Source organism: Ursus americanus, chromosome 17, assembly GCF_024610735.1.
Source record: "Ursus americanus isolate L20-20 chromosome 17, mUrsAme1.1.p, whole genome shotgun sequence".
In the NCBI taxonomy this organism is placed as follows: Eukaryota; Metazoa; Chordata; class Mammalia; order Carnivora; family Ursidae; genus Ursus; species Ursus americanus.
Genome location: NC_142143.1, coordinates 20,586,256 through 20,600,007, shown reverse-complemented (window position 1 = coordinate 20,600,007; position 13,752 = coordinate 20,586,256). Strand labels below are relative to the sequence as shown.

Below are 13,752 nucleotides of genomic sequence, written 5' to 3'. Positions count from 1 at the left end.
TCACGATCTGAGCCAAAGGCGGATGCTTAACCTACTGAGTGAGGCATCCTGCTCCTTTCAGGTTTTATATGGTTGTTTTTAGTGTGAGGAAAGATTTAGACCCTCTACACCACTGAAGTCTTGAGGGTCCATGTAGTTGAACAACATTCATGTCAGTGTCAAGTGTGAATATATCTTTTCATGGTCTATAATAACTGAGGTTGAAAAGAACAATTTGGTTCCTAGGTTTAAATTTGCATTCAGGTGTGTTGGGTTCTTTGAAGACAAAACTAGTATGTAGCTTTTGTCTCTATAGGATTGTTTCGTTCACTGCTTGTGGTATATTAACTTTTTCAGATTAAATAAGGAATGTTAAGTGCTTAAGCAATTAAAAACAAATGATCAGTGCTTCCCTGTCCCCCCTGTGTTTCTAGGTAACCATAACTACTCAATATTGCAGCCATGGAGTCCATGCTTAATAAGTTAAAGAGTACTGTTACAAAAGTAACAGCTGATGTCACTAGTGCTGTAATGGGAAATCCTGTCACTAGAGAATTTGATGTTGGTCGACATATTGCCAGTGGTGGCAATGGGCTAGCTTGGAAGATTTTCAATGGCACAAAAAAGTCAACAAAACAGGTAAGTTTTGATTCAGAGTCCATTTGGCAAAAACACACATGCTAATTAAGTACCATAATGTGCATATGCATTTTTATGTTAAGAAATGCCAAAAGTAATGAGTTCTTTACTTCTCATTTCTGTCTAATGAAGTCATACAAAAATAAATGCTTTTCAGCATGCCCTGAATCTCCTGGTTACAAATATATTGTTTGATATATCATTGCATCTTGTAATTTAATTTTGTTTACTTAATAAAATTAATGTATCTGTTGAGCAAAGAAGCATATTAGATTTTTATTTTTTAAATTAAAAAATTAAAATTTTTTTAATAGATTTTATTTATTTGTCAGAGAGAGAGAGGGAGAGTGCACAAGCAGAGGGAGCAGCAGGCAGAGGGAGGGGGAAACTCCCCACTGAGCAAGAAACCCAATGCCGGGCTCGATCCCAGGGCCCTGGGATCATGACCTGAGCCGAAGGCAGACACTTAACTGACTGAGCCATCCACGTGTCCTGCATATTAGATTTTTAGAAAAGTTTCTTTTAGAATAAAAATTGTGTTCCTTTTCAAATTTGTCAATAAACTATTGGCAAAATACTCCATTAAATTTTTCCAACATTAAATGCATTCTTATTTAGTGCATTCTTTTTCCCCTTTTATTTTATAGCCTTCTGAAAAATAGACTTATGTAACATTCTTTTGTGTTTAACTTGATAGTTTTTATTATCAGAAGGAAGTACATTTGTGGAATAGTCAGTAATGTGTTTTACAATATATTGATCTCAAAGTTATTTTAAAACTAACTGTTCCTTCCGTAGAGTCATTTGAATGAGTTGTATTTTTATTTTTATTTTTTAAATTTGACTTAAGAGACCAACAGATGGTTCTTAGAAATGTGGAGGATTGTTAGTGTTAAGTTTCACTAACAGTTTTCTGTTGGAATTGTTGAAGAATTGAAAAACCTCCAGGTTTAAAACCTCTGTAGAAATAGGTTCTTTAAAAGGAAAAGTCACTGTTTCCAAAAGTACATTTATTTCTCTACAAGTGAAACATACGGATTATAAGATGTTTGGGATTAATTACACATATTTTCCAGTGACTCTGTCCCAGTCATATGCTTGTGGATATGCATTATTTGTGACTTTTCCAAAGTCAGCTTATTTCCCAAAACAGCAAGTATATTAAAGACGGAATTGGCTTTGCTTATCCTTTTATGAAGTAGGAATCTTGGTCTTGTGATAGATTGCTGGTGTGTGGTTTGTACCTGACCTGTAAATCTTGTTTTTATTGCCATTTGGTTGGAAGTCTTTTAAGTCCAGAGCTGATCTGTATTTTAAATGCTGATTGATTTGTCTTTTTTGAACATTGTTTTCTCTATCATTTTTTCAAGAGCTCAAAAAATAAGTAGCTTCTTGAGTATTGAATGCTTAAAAAGCTAGTAATGAGGCCATGAATTATGTAAATGACCAACCTCTAACACTAGCTTTTATAATCAATTATATAAGGGGAAAATGAAAGAACACCAAATGTACTAAATTTTACATTATTTATTAAGGATGTAACATAATAGTGTCTTTGTGCTTAGCCAGAAGAGTTCTAGTTGTTTGTGTTTATATCAGAAGTCCATATTCTCTGATAATGTTGAAGCTTCTGTTGCTGTTCATAGGACATGAAAACCAGGGATAAATAATAGGTAATTGATTAGATGTTGCACAATAATACACCAGTTCTCAACTGCTGAATGCCAGAATTGGGTTCTCTTAGGACTACTACATTTTCCCCCTCAAATTTATTGCTTTGTGGAAAAAGATAGTTTTGGAATATATCCGTGCTTTCTGTGGATACAGTTTTGAATCTTCTTTCTTTGTTTCTTTCAAACCTAAGGTGTTTGACCTGAGTATCCTATCTGGACTACTGGCTAATTCCTTAAAGAATAGCCAAGTCTTTAAGCACCTTGGCATTTGAAGCCTCATTTTAATTTTTCCCTTAATTGTAGTTTTAATTCTTTTTCAGTTATCTCATTTTTTAATAAAAGGGAATCATAGAAGATAGATAATCTAGATCTGTGCTATCCACTATGGTAACCACAAGCTACATATACCATACTGGACAATGCACATAAAGAACTTTTGATCATCGCTGAAAGTTCTGTACGACACTACTGATCTTAGAGGAACCAGGAGAAATATCATGGAAAAGGATATTCTTGGTCTTTTTTTTCCCCCTTGCATAAAGGGACACTGAGAGCATTTTTCTTAACCCTCCCAGCCTTTCTTGATCTAGCATACAGTGTACTGGATTGCATTTGTGTTTTATAGCAGATTATATGATCTTAAATCTGACTTTGAGGTAACATCAGGTTAGGGATGTAGGGGTAGGAGATTCTCTCTGTGTACTTTTTTGCTAGGGTTATTTCAAGTTCACAGTAGTACATGAAGAATTAAAATTTTCAGATCATGTACAACTTTTCCTTTTTAATGTAAATGTTTGAAAGCCTCTGAGAGGAGTGGAGTAGTAATAAAACACCTACAGAACAGTTGAAAAAAGTACGTATTTATGAGACCTGGAGTATAGCAAGATAAAAAGAATTGGTAAATAAAAATTTACTTGTGTGCCTGGTAACATCATTGTACCTGATTGGACATCTGTATTATTATTATTCTGGGTTTATGCTTCTAGAAACCAGTTTCTGTTGTTCTTTGTTTTTGTTTTTGAAAGACATTCTTTGAAGAAAATTCTAGTGAGTAATTTATGAAAGTGCAATTAAGAATTCCTAAGAGTCTTCAAGAAAAATTTAAAGTTGATTTTTTACAGTTAAATAGGGTGTTTAGGCCAGTTTTGTATACAGAATTAAGATTTTTAAAAGTTATTATTTGGGTAAACTTAACACAACATGTAAACATGTTGAAATGGAGAGATCATTAATTATAGCCTATTAGCATTTGAAGCTACTATTTAGGCTTGTGTATTACTTAGTTTCCTTTTGAGTGTTCATTTAGAGGCAGCTCTCAGTTCCTAACCATTACTCTTTAGAATTTCAGTAGAATGTTGTAAGACATTTCAGGATGACATTTAGGGAATAAAAATTGTGTCTATTTAGTTTTTTTAAAATATAAGCTTATAAGCACATCTTATATTCCACTATTGTGGAATAGTGCACAAATCATGAGTGTACAGCTTGATGAGTGTGCACAGTGAGAACACCAGTGACCAACATCCAGATCAAGGAAACATTGCTCATATTCATCATGCCTTTTCATAGTCATTACCTCTCCCCACCTTCTCTCCAGTGGTACCTGCTGCCCCGTCCTCTGACTCTTTAGAGTAATTTTTCCTATTTTTGAACTTTAGTTTTTTTTGTTTGTTTTCTGTGTGTGTGTGTGTGTGTGTGTGTGTGTGTGTGTGTGTTTGTGTTGCTTGTTTGTTTTTGAACTTTATTTAAATGGAATCGTGGTATGTGCTCCTGTGTTTGCCTCCTTTTCCTTAGATGTATGTTCATGGGATACATCTGTGTTGCTGAACATAGCGGTTTTTCTTTTCATTAAAATATAGGGTACTGCTATGAACATTATTGTACGTGCTGTTGGCATATATGACACATTATCTAGACATGGAATTGCTTGGGTAATAGTGTTTGTATTTGTTCAGTGCCAGTTTTTCCAGAGTGGTTGTATGAATGTATACTTCCATCAGCAGTTACAGTTTCTTCACATTCCTGCCAACCCTTTTTATAGTCAGTCTTTTTAAATTTAGGCATCCTGAGCAGAGGTTCTCCTTTGACTTATTTTTTGTTTTTTATTGAAGTATAATTGATACACAGTGTTAGTTTCAGGGGTACTACATAGTGGTTTGACAAGTCTATACATTATGCTATGCTCACCACTGTTATACCATTGACTGTATTCCCTATGCTGTACCTTTTATCCCCGTGATTTATTCATTCTATAACTGTACCTTTTATCCCCACGATTTATTCATTCTATAACTATACCTCCCACTCCCCTTCACCCATTTTGCCCATCTCTCCGGCCATCAGTTTGTTCTCTTTATTTTGGGGTCTGTTTCTGTTTTTTTGTGTGTTTATTCGTTTTGTTTTTTAGATTCCACATATAAGTAAAATCATATGTTATTTGTCTTTCCCTGTCTGACTTATTTCCCTTGCCATAATACCCGCTAGGTCCATCCATGTTGTTGCAAATGGCACGATCTCAGGGTCTATTTAATTTTTGAAAATTCAGTGAAATACTCCTTACTCCTCTACCTCCGAAGCTTTTATAATGTCTGGTAGGTAATTAATTGCTGGGCACAGAATTTATACTGCTGTGTTTCTGTTATAGCTTTATAACTGACATAGGTCTTTCTACAGAGTAGCATGTTTAGGATTAAAATGGTATCTAAACATAGGCGTTCTTTTTAGGCATATTCTTATTTCCACTGTAAAGATTATTTACTTTAGAGAGATTTCTGACATAAATGTCCTCAATTGGATTTCATTAGCTTTTCTAATTTTTAAGTTATACTTAATTTAAACAAGCTCTTAAATTGAAATTTTTGGCCAAACTGTCTGTCTATATATATCAATCATAAGTGAGAAATGGTTGCTTTGTTTATATATGTCCTTTAAAAATTGAAGTGCCATCACCTTATTTATTAGATAGGAATATTGTAACTATCAAGGCTGCTAATATGTTTAAGTAATTTGTAAGAAAGCACTACATAAATATAGTTTCTGTTCCATCTGTACACCTACCTTTCAACTCTATGTCAAGTTAAGAGATTTATTTTGGGAGAAGATGTTTTAAAAAAAGAGCATATGTGTGGGTGTGTTTACTATCCAAACATTTATTTATTATATTAAGTATTTCTATTTATCTTGACACAAGAGTCTGTTGCCAGGTAACTGCTCTTCAAATGAATAATATAACATTTATTAGTAGTCTTCTAGTTAGTGTTCCGTATTTATGATTATGTTTTTATCCAGTTATTTTAAAATAGACTTTTTTTTTTTCTTAAATAGGGCAGCTTTAGTCTTATTTTGGCTTAAAAGTCACATTTGCTGGCTTGTTTCTTTTGCTCTAACTACTGCATAAGCTTTAAAACACCCCTAGTTCAATGACTGTTCCTATGAAGATAATGAAGATAGATTGATTTTTAAAATCATGTAATAAATATTTAACTGATATTCATTATTATAGCCACTCTACCAGATATAGGCTTGGACATACCCCTTACTTACTACAAAATCTACATTGTGTTATCCAAATGCGAGTATTCATGGATGAGGCTTGCTGATATTGTGTAGGCAAAGGCATAATTAAATTATTATGACAAGCTGGAGTATAATAAATTAAAAGTTTTAAATAAAAGAAACCACTGTGGAAAGCTGAATGTTAGTCAAGTTGCTTAGGTCAATAATGATCATAGACTATCTTTAATAATTTTAAGGAGTATATCTTGTTTACCTCTCAGTCTTCTCAAATATCAAGTTGTTTTAACTTAATCTAAGTAAAAATTTGATTTTGTTTTATTGTTTTTAAAAAGAAACTTTGCCCTGAAATCACATGAAAAATGAAGAAGAGTATGATGGTTGTCAGTCATCACTGATCAGTTATGAAAGGTCTATAAAATAGAGTTCACAGGGAATATCCGTGTCTCAGAAACCATCCCTGGTGGCTTTGAGGGATAGGTTAGTGGAGGTCATGATTACTATTAGGGAATCCTAGACACATTGGTACATATCTACTTAGATTTTATTACTTAAACTGTCTTGTTTTCAGCAAGAGTTTAACTTTGTAGTAAGCAAAGTAGCTTTAAAAAGTTATAAATTATACTTGTATCAAAAGGTAGCCTCCATTTTGACCAGTATTAGTTTTTAGAATGATTTATTTTGTAGCCATTTTTATTTAAAGATAGGCTATTGAGAAAAAATACTTTTTAGTAGGTAACTTCCTTTGCCAGTGTATTTTAAAGACTATGAAGTGACTAAAAGAACAATAGAGTGCCAAATACGCTTACATTTTGTTTTAGTAATTTTTGTATAAAAAAGAGACTCCAAATTTAATTAGAATTAACAGTTGACTCTTAAGTGGAAGCTATTTTGGGTAATTGCAGTACCTCATCTTTTCTGTATATTTGAAAATCTTCATAATAAAGAGTCAAAAAAGGTTTTAATTCAGGGTGATAATGGAAAGCTTCCAGTAACTGCTTGTTTTTATTGACTTGTAGGCAAAAAAGATCTGACTGTCATCTGGGTGTAGATCCTGTAGTGGATACAGAGACACTTAAGTCATGGTTTCTTTGTTCGTTTTGTTGTTTTTTTTGGGGGGGCATGGTTTCTTTTTTTAAGAAGCTTGTAATATGCGTAAGGTGACAGGACTTTTACATAAGTGGTATGTGTTAACAGAGTGGGTAGTGAAGTAGTAGAAGGAAAACATAAATTTAAAGATGATAGTCTGTTCTGAAGAAAGTGTTGAGATGCAGACTAAGAGTTTTTAGGAAATCAGTATGAGGTCTGAGGGTTAGTTAGTCACAACTTTGTTGAAATTGGTTAATTTTAATTAAACTGATTAGAACAAAGAGAAAATCTTTTTAAGACGGTTGATAATCTATTCTGATCTATGTAGAAATTTTTTATCTGTGACTTAAAATAATAAATGAATATCTGAGAGAGAATTTTGTGTTGTTTCTTTTTCTTTATGAACTATAGTATTTTTCCTTAAGAGTGGTGAAATTGCAAGAGCTCAAGAGCCATTTCATGTAATTTTTTTTTTTAAGGACTTAAAACATCTTGAAAAAATAAACACATTTAAATTAGATGCATTTATAAAATGTGTTGTGGCAGAACACTTACTAAAATAAGATTGTGCACATGAATAGTGAGATAGGAACTTGAACTTCTAGGTCATTTGTTTTTAGTTCAAATTAATATTACATAACACTCTTAGCTCTTGATAGTCCTGCGTCTCATAAAGGATCAAAAGAGCTAAGATTATGAAAAAAAAAGCTAAGATTATATATTTATACATGGGTGCTATTTAAATCTCTCAAATGACTGTTTTCCTGAAGACATATGTTATGTTTTACTGTGGTGCTTTGTATTTGTTGTCCCTGTATTATTTCTGGGGAGACAGAATGGTGTAGTGGCTAAGCATGTGGTCCTCAGAGTTAAAATGACCGGATTTGAATCTTGATCTCATCAGCTGTGAGATTTTAGATAATACATACACCTTCTCCACAGTGTCCTCATCTCTTAAATGATGATAATATCTTGTCTTGTAGGATTGCTGTGAGGAATGAAATAATTCCTTAAAAATACACAAATGCTTTGGGAATAGGATGTTGAATTTGAGTTACTAGATAGTCCCTTTGTTGTCACTTTTCAGAGATCAATCCCCTAAAATCCTTAACTTCTATACATATAAGGAGCCTTAAAACAAGTTGTGTTTGAGAAATTTATTGGTTTGGGATTCTGCAGTGAATCTCTGTTAGGTAATTAGGTTGCCAGGCTAACTTGTGAAAAACAGTGATTCTAATGTGGCAGAAATAATAAGAGAACAATAAAATGGAAAAATACTGTCTTGGATATTGATAGTTTAGTAGTAGTAAGTTTGAATTAGAGGCTTTTGAAAGATACTTTTATAAAAATTCTGAAAGTCATTCAAAATCTGTCTAGGAATTTTGGAAGGCTAGCATTGATTCTTTTGCTTCCGGCTTTATCATTTTTCTTTGCATTTATGATGAAGATCTAGCATCTCTGATGTGTTGCATAGTGGTAATACATCAGCTATCAATACAGTTTTGATTGATTTGTTAAGATTGGGTAACTGGACCGGAACTATTTTTCTGTGGGTAACAGAAAAGGAAAGGAAGAAGGTAGTTAAGGGCAATGTATGCTTTTAGTAGTATAAATAAGCTGTGAATAATCTTAAAGAGAGACAGTGGGAGAGCAGCTTCTTGTACTGGTACCATTCATTTCCAGTTACTGCCCATAATGAGATAGGGATAGGCTGAAAGGAAAGAGTGAGTATAAGTTATTCATATGCGAAAGTTGCTTACAAAATGGGTTTTTGTATAAACAAGTTACTCCTTGACATACACAACTTTTCTTTCAAAGAATGATTCAAGATTTTTGTAGGGTGATCAGGTTATCCAGGGTTATCATTATATATCACATTTTGAATTTTTAAACATTTTAACTTTTATTTGAATTCTGGTTAAATAAGATAACTACATAGGCTACAGCACTTTACATACACCTTGTGTGTATCAGAGTTCAAAGATGGAGATTTTCCTATGTTCTCCTTAGATAGGATTCTAGGTCTCATACTTTTAAAAATATTTCGATTTACTAATCATGAAGAGACCAACTTTTTGATAGCAGAAAAGTATTACAATGGTGCTATAATTTCCATGACATTAGATTTTGGTTATTTCTGTTTGTAGACTGTTGTGACACTTGAATACAATTTATTGCTTTTGTATATTCTTGATTAAAATTAGATGCACATTTCTTTCATTAGGAAGTGGCTGTTTTTGTCTTTGATAAAAAGCTGATTGACAAATATCAAAAATTTGAAAAGGATCAAATCATTGATTCTCTAAAACGAGGAGTCCAACAGTTAACTCGACTACGACACCCTCGACTTCTTACTGTCCAGCATCCTTTAGAAGAATCCAGGTAAATTTTTAGAGAAACTTACATAAAAGACTTGTTGAACAAATAGTTAATAATTGTATGTTAAAGTTCTGACCATGGAGCATGCTGTCAGTGAAAAATTCTTAGAAACTGAGTGTTGAATTCTTATGGATTATTATTTCTGTAAAATTTATTTGTATATACTATGTAGTTGCCTCTTTTTAAAATATTAGTAAAAGCTTTCTTCACATGTGCCATCGGTGTATATTTGCTTACTCTATGCTGAGCACTACAGTAGTCAAAGTAGAAGCTGCAGAAGTGTAGCATACAGTCCCCATCTGGAAGTACCTCTCCTGGTTAACTTGCTGGACTATTTTCTACCCTGTACATTGATTACATATCAGCGGGCTTTTTTTATGTGTGTTTCCGGTACTCTTCTACGCATTTAACCTTCTGATACGCTCAGCATGTCAGTCCATAGCCAGCAGTTACTCTACCATTTATTTTTCTCAAGGATGAGCTTGGGAACTGTTGCTGAGAATGACAAGAATATGAAATTTATATTGTGTAATCCTAACTGGATCCTGAAGCCTGTGGTGCTTTTAATAGTCCATTAGATACCCTAGCTATGTAAACTTTTTCCACATTACTCATAACCCCTAATTTCCTTCTTTCTTCCTTCCTACTTAGCAGACTGTATTCCTCTCTCTTAATCCAGAAGATCTTAACGAAATGGTTTGCCATTTGTGTTCGGTGGACCCTAGAATTTTAAGGATAGGGGAAGAACAGATAGGCGAAGAAACAGAGCTGGCAAGATTCCAGGCTTCTAGTCTCCCTTCAGCCGGGACACTTTTACTTTTATCTTTTTATGTATTGGATTTCTGTATAATTCTTACTTTGGAATCTTCAGTAACCCACTGTCACTTATCCCTCTCCCCCAGGATCACAAGGTACTTTCTTTCAACCTAAAAGAAAAGAAACCCTAATATTTACTGTGAAAACTGCATTAATGCTTTACGTTTAACTCATTCAGTTCTCACAATTACATGGGAGAACTGAGGATCAGAGACATTACTTAAGCCACATAGTTATGATGCCTTGATTCCTGAGCCCATGTTTTCTTTATTCCACTATATCATGGTGTGCCTCCCCAGAAATATGCCCGTATATCTCTTGTGATGATAATATTTGTATTGCTCTTCTTTCCATGAAGAGCCATGAATATAGTTGTTGACCCTTATGTAACATTCACTATTGTGAACTCTCTATCCCGAAGGGGATGTTTCGTTTGCCACACTTGTCCTGAGCTTTCTGAATGATGCTGTTTCCTTTGGGGTGTTTTCTCTCAGTGTCTACTATGTCACCTATCAGAATCCTACCATCTTTGTTATTTTAACTTGTATCAATGTGTCTTATATTTCCTCATTACATTTCACGTCTCTTGAGGGCAGAAGCTGTCCCTGCAGCTTCTTTTATAGTGATTTAAATATTATGGAACTAGGGATTTGTTGGCAATCATTAAGAGAGACAATTCAAAGATGACTTTAAGGCATCTTCATTGTTAAATTGTAAAACTGTAAAATTGATAGAAATAGGACAGCTTTAGGGAAGGAAAAATGACTTCCAGTTTTTAATGAATTAATAATGTAGAAATAACACTGGAATTATCCAAAAGAAATGTGCTATAGTAAAGTCATCCAGGTGAAAGCTCAGAGTTGGTGATGTGTATTGAGGGTAACGTGGAGGCAGTAATTAAAACCATGAAGAAAAGAATTTTTCAAGAGCATGAGTCGAAAGAGCAGAGTACTGAGGATAGAACTTGAAATGTAGGGGAAAAAGAAGAGCCAGGAAAAGAAACGAGCGATCACTGTTACATGGCAGGAGAAAAACAGGCAGCTGAATGTCATGGAAGCTAAAAGAGGGGAGAAGGGACCACCAACACTAAGGACCACTGAGAAAAAGGAAAATAAGGACGGAGAAGAGTTTGTTACATTTGACTAGTGAGAGTTTGTTACTGATCTTCAGTAACATCAGTAGTAGGATGGTGGTTTGTAAGCTAGAAAATAGATACTGAGGAGCCCAGCAGAGAAGACTTCATTATGTGAATAAAGTCCCAGAGGAGGAACTCAAAGGAAATTTTAGGATGACAGTTTAATCACTAATACTGAGGTGAAGTTTAGGGAAATGAGGTCATTCATGTTAGAATGAACTTTATACTTTTTTTAAGTAGAAAGTGGGTAATAGGTGAGTAGTGGGTAAAGGGGGCCATGGAATGAGGAGCTAAGAAGAGGACTATAAAGGAATGTTCTTGAATGTTGAAAAAAAAAAGAGCAATGTTAAAGTATACTAGTGACTTAACACTGTGTTTTAAAAAGATTTGGGCTTTCTATTCTTGTGCTTACGATATAAGCAAGAGGGTAAAAGAAACTTGTAGTGATTTTTACAGGGTTAATAGAGGTTTGCTCAGTAAAGGGTAATTTGGGTGATAGGTTATTGTGATAGTTGGGAGAAAGAAAGGAATCAAATATGTATGGTCAGGACTGAACACTTTGAATTTGGTTAATAAAGGTGTTGGGGAGCTAGATTTGGTGGAGGTAGTAAAGGAGTAGGAGATAATGGCTAGTAAGTAGCTGTGGTTGGGGAAGTGGTTCTTGAGAAGAGGATGTAGCCCTTCTGGTATGTGACTCTTTGTAATGATGATGGAAGTAATATTCATGAAAGATAAGAGGGCTTCCAGCTGGAGGAATAATCATACGGATGGTCATGTGGCCATGACGGGTCATGGATGATACTGGGGTCAAGACAGAGAGGAAACAAATAGGAGTAGCTCAAATACGTGAAACTTGGGAATTACAGAGAATTGTAGAAAAGACTTTAGAGTATTTGATGTTTTCCTCCAGTACAGTTCAGGAAATGGAAACCTGGTGTCCACCGTGTTTATGAGCTTGGTGAGAGAGTAAAGAACAAGGCAACATCTTTGTTGGTAACTGAGCAGGTGTAATAACTCTCTTCCTCAGCCTAAGCAGCTCTGGCTTAATCTTTCATGTATATTTAAGCTTCTGCATATGCTTTCATTTGAAAAATGGGTTCAGGGTGAAAGAAAAGTTACACAGGTATAGTGGACAGATGAAACAGCAAAATGTGTACTTGCCATTAAACAGTTACAGTCCAGGTGCAGAGGCTTGGTCTGGCTTTGTTACCACAGTCCCGTGTATGTAGTTCTTCATTGCCAGAGCCTAAATAAGCCCAAGGCATAAAATGTTAGGACTTGAGTGTCAAACACTTGGTAATTATAATAGCAGTAGTAAAGATTTATTAAGTTTACATGCTAGTGACTCTGCTATGTGCTTTACATTCATTATCTCCTTTGATCTTCACAGTAACCCTTTAAGTTGGTTTTTTTAATCACCATTTTACAAATGGACAAAGTGAGGCTCAGAGCCGAGGTGTCCAAGTCACCTAGTCAGGGAGTAGGGATGCTGGGACTTGAAGTTGGGTATTTGTCTTCAAAGCCTGAGCTCTTTATGATTACTCCATAAAGCCTACTGAATGTTAATATCTAACATTTTCTAAATTTCTAAATATTCTTAAACATCAAAGAGCAGTAACTTAAAAATTTAAAAATTGTGACACCTTTTTTTTTTTTTAAAGATTTTATTTATTTATTTGACAGAGAGAGCCAGCCAGCGAGAGAGGGAACACAAGCAGGGGGAGCAGGAGAGGAAGAAGCAGGCTCCTAGTGGAGAAGCCCGATATGGGGCTCGATCCCAGAACTCCGGGATCACGCCCTGAGCTGAAGGCAGACGCTTAATGACTGCGCCACCCAGGCGCCCCCAACACCTTTTAAAATTATATCTAAAATAGGGTAAAAGCAAAGCTGCTCTGATTGAAGTAGTTACAGGGGACCTGGAGCGTGCTCTGTGTCTCTTTCTGACTCCTTTTGCTCCAGAGGGGTCTGGGAAATCTGCAGGTTCCTTTGAGCATATTCTGAAAATGGTGGCTTAAATGTTATATGAATGCTGAAAACAAATCTAAGTCTACCTTCTTGTTGACCACTAATATTTTATGTATATTTGACTTTGATAATGTGGAGAAAAAATGATAGTATATAACTCTTTTTCTATTTTAAAACAGGGATTGCTTGGCATTTTGTACAGAACCGGTTTTTGCCAGTTTAGCCAATGTTTTAGGTAACTGGGAAAATCTACCTTCCCCTGTATCACCAGACATTAAGGATTATAACCTTTATGATGTAGAAACTAAATATGGTTTGCTTCAGGTATGTATTTTTATTCATCATCTGTAAAGAGTTTTATCCTTCCAAATTGTTTTTGGCTATTTAAAACTTCTTAGCAATATCAACTGCGTTATGTAAACCTTTGGATCCTCTCAGTAATTTAAAAATTATTTTTATGTTCTGCAGTTTTTCTACAGTTTATTGTTAGGTTTAAATTATATTTTAAATTTATGAAACAAACATTGGTAACTTTTGTAGAAGGGTACTTATTGACTGGTTGAT

General features: G+C 34.5%; 1 protein-coding gene across 2 annotated transcripts in view; it reads left to right on the top strand.

Annotated features, from left to right (window-relative positions):
• The window catches only part of SCYL2 (SCY1 like pseudokinase 2), a 59,335-nt gene that overhangs the window by 12,563 nt on the left and 33,020 nt on the right, over positions 1-13,752 (top strand). For both annotated transcript variants that reach the window (XM_045779549.2, XM_045779548.2), the window contains exons 2-4: positions 414-618; positions 9,118-9,275; positions 13,368-13,512. In XM_045779549.2, coding sequence (XP_045635505.1) covers positions 442-618; positions 9,118-9,275; positions 13,368-13,512 — 480 coding nt within the window. In that variant the 5' untranslated portion in view covers positions 414-441. The remainder of the gene's footprint in view (positions 1-413; positions 619-9,117; positions 9,276-13,367; positions 13,513-13,752) is intronic.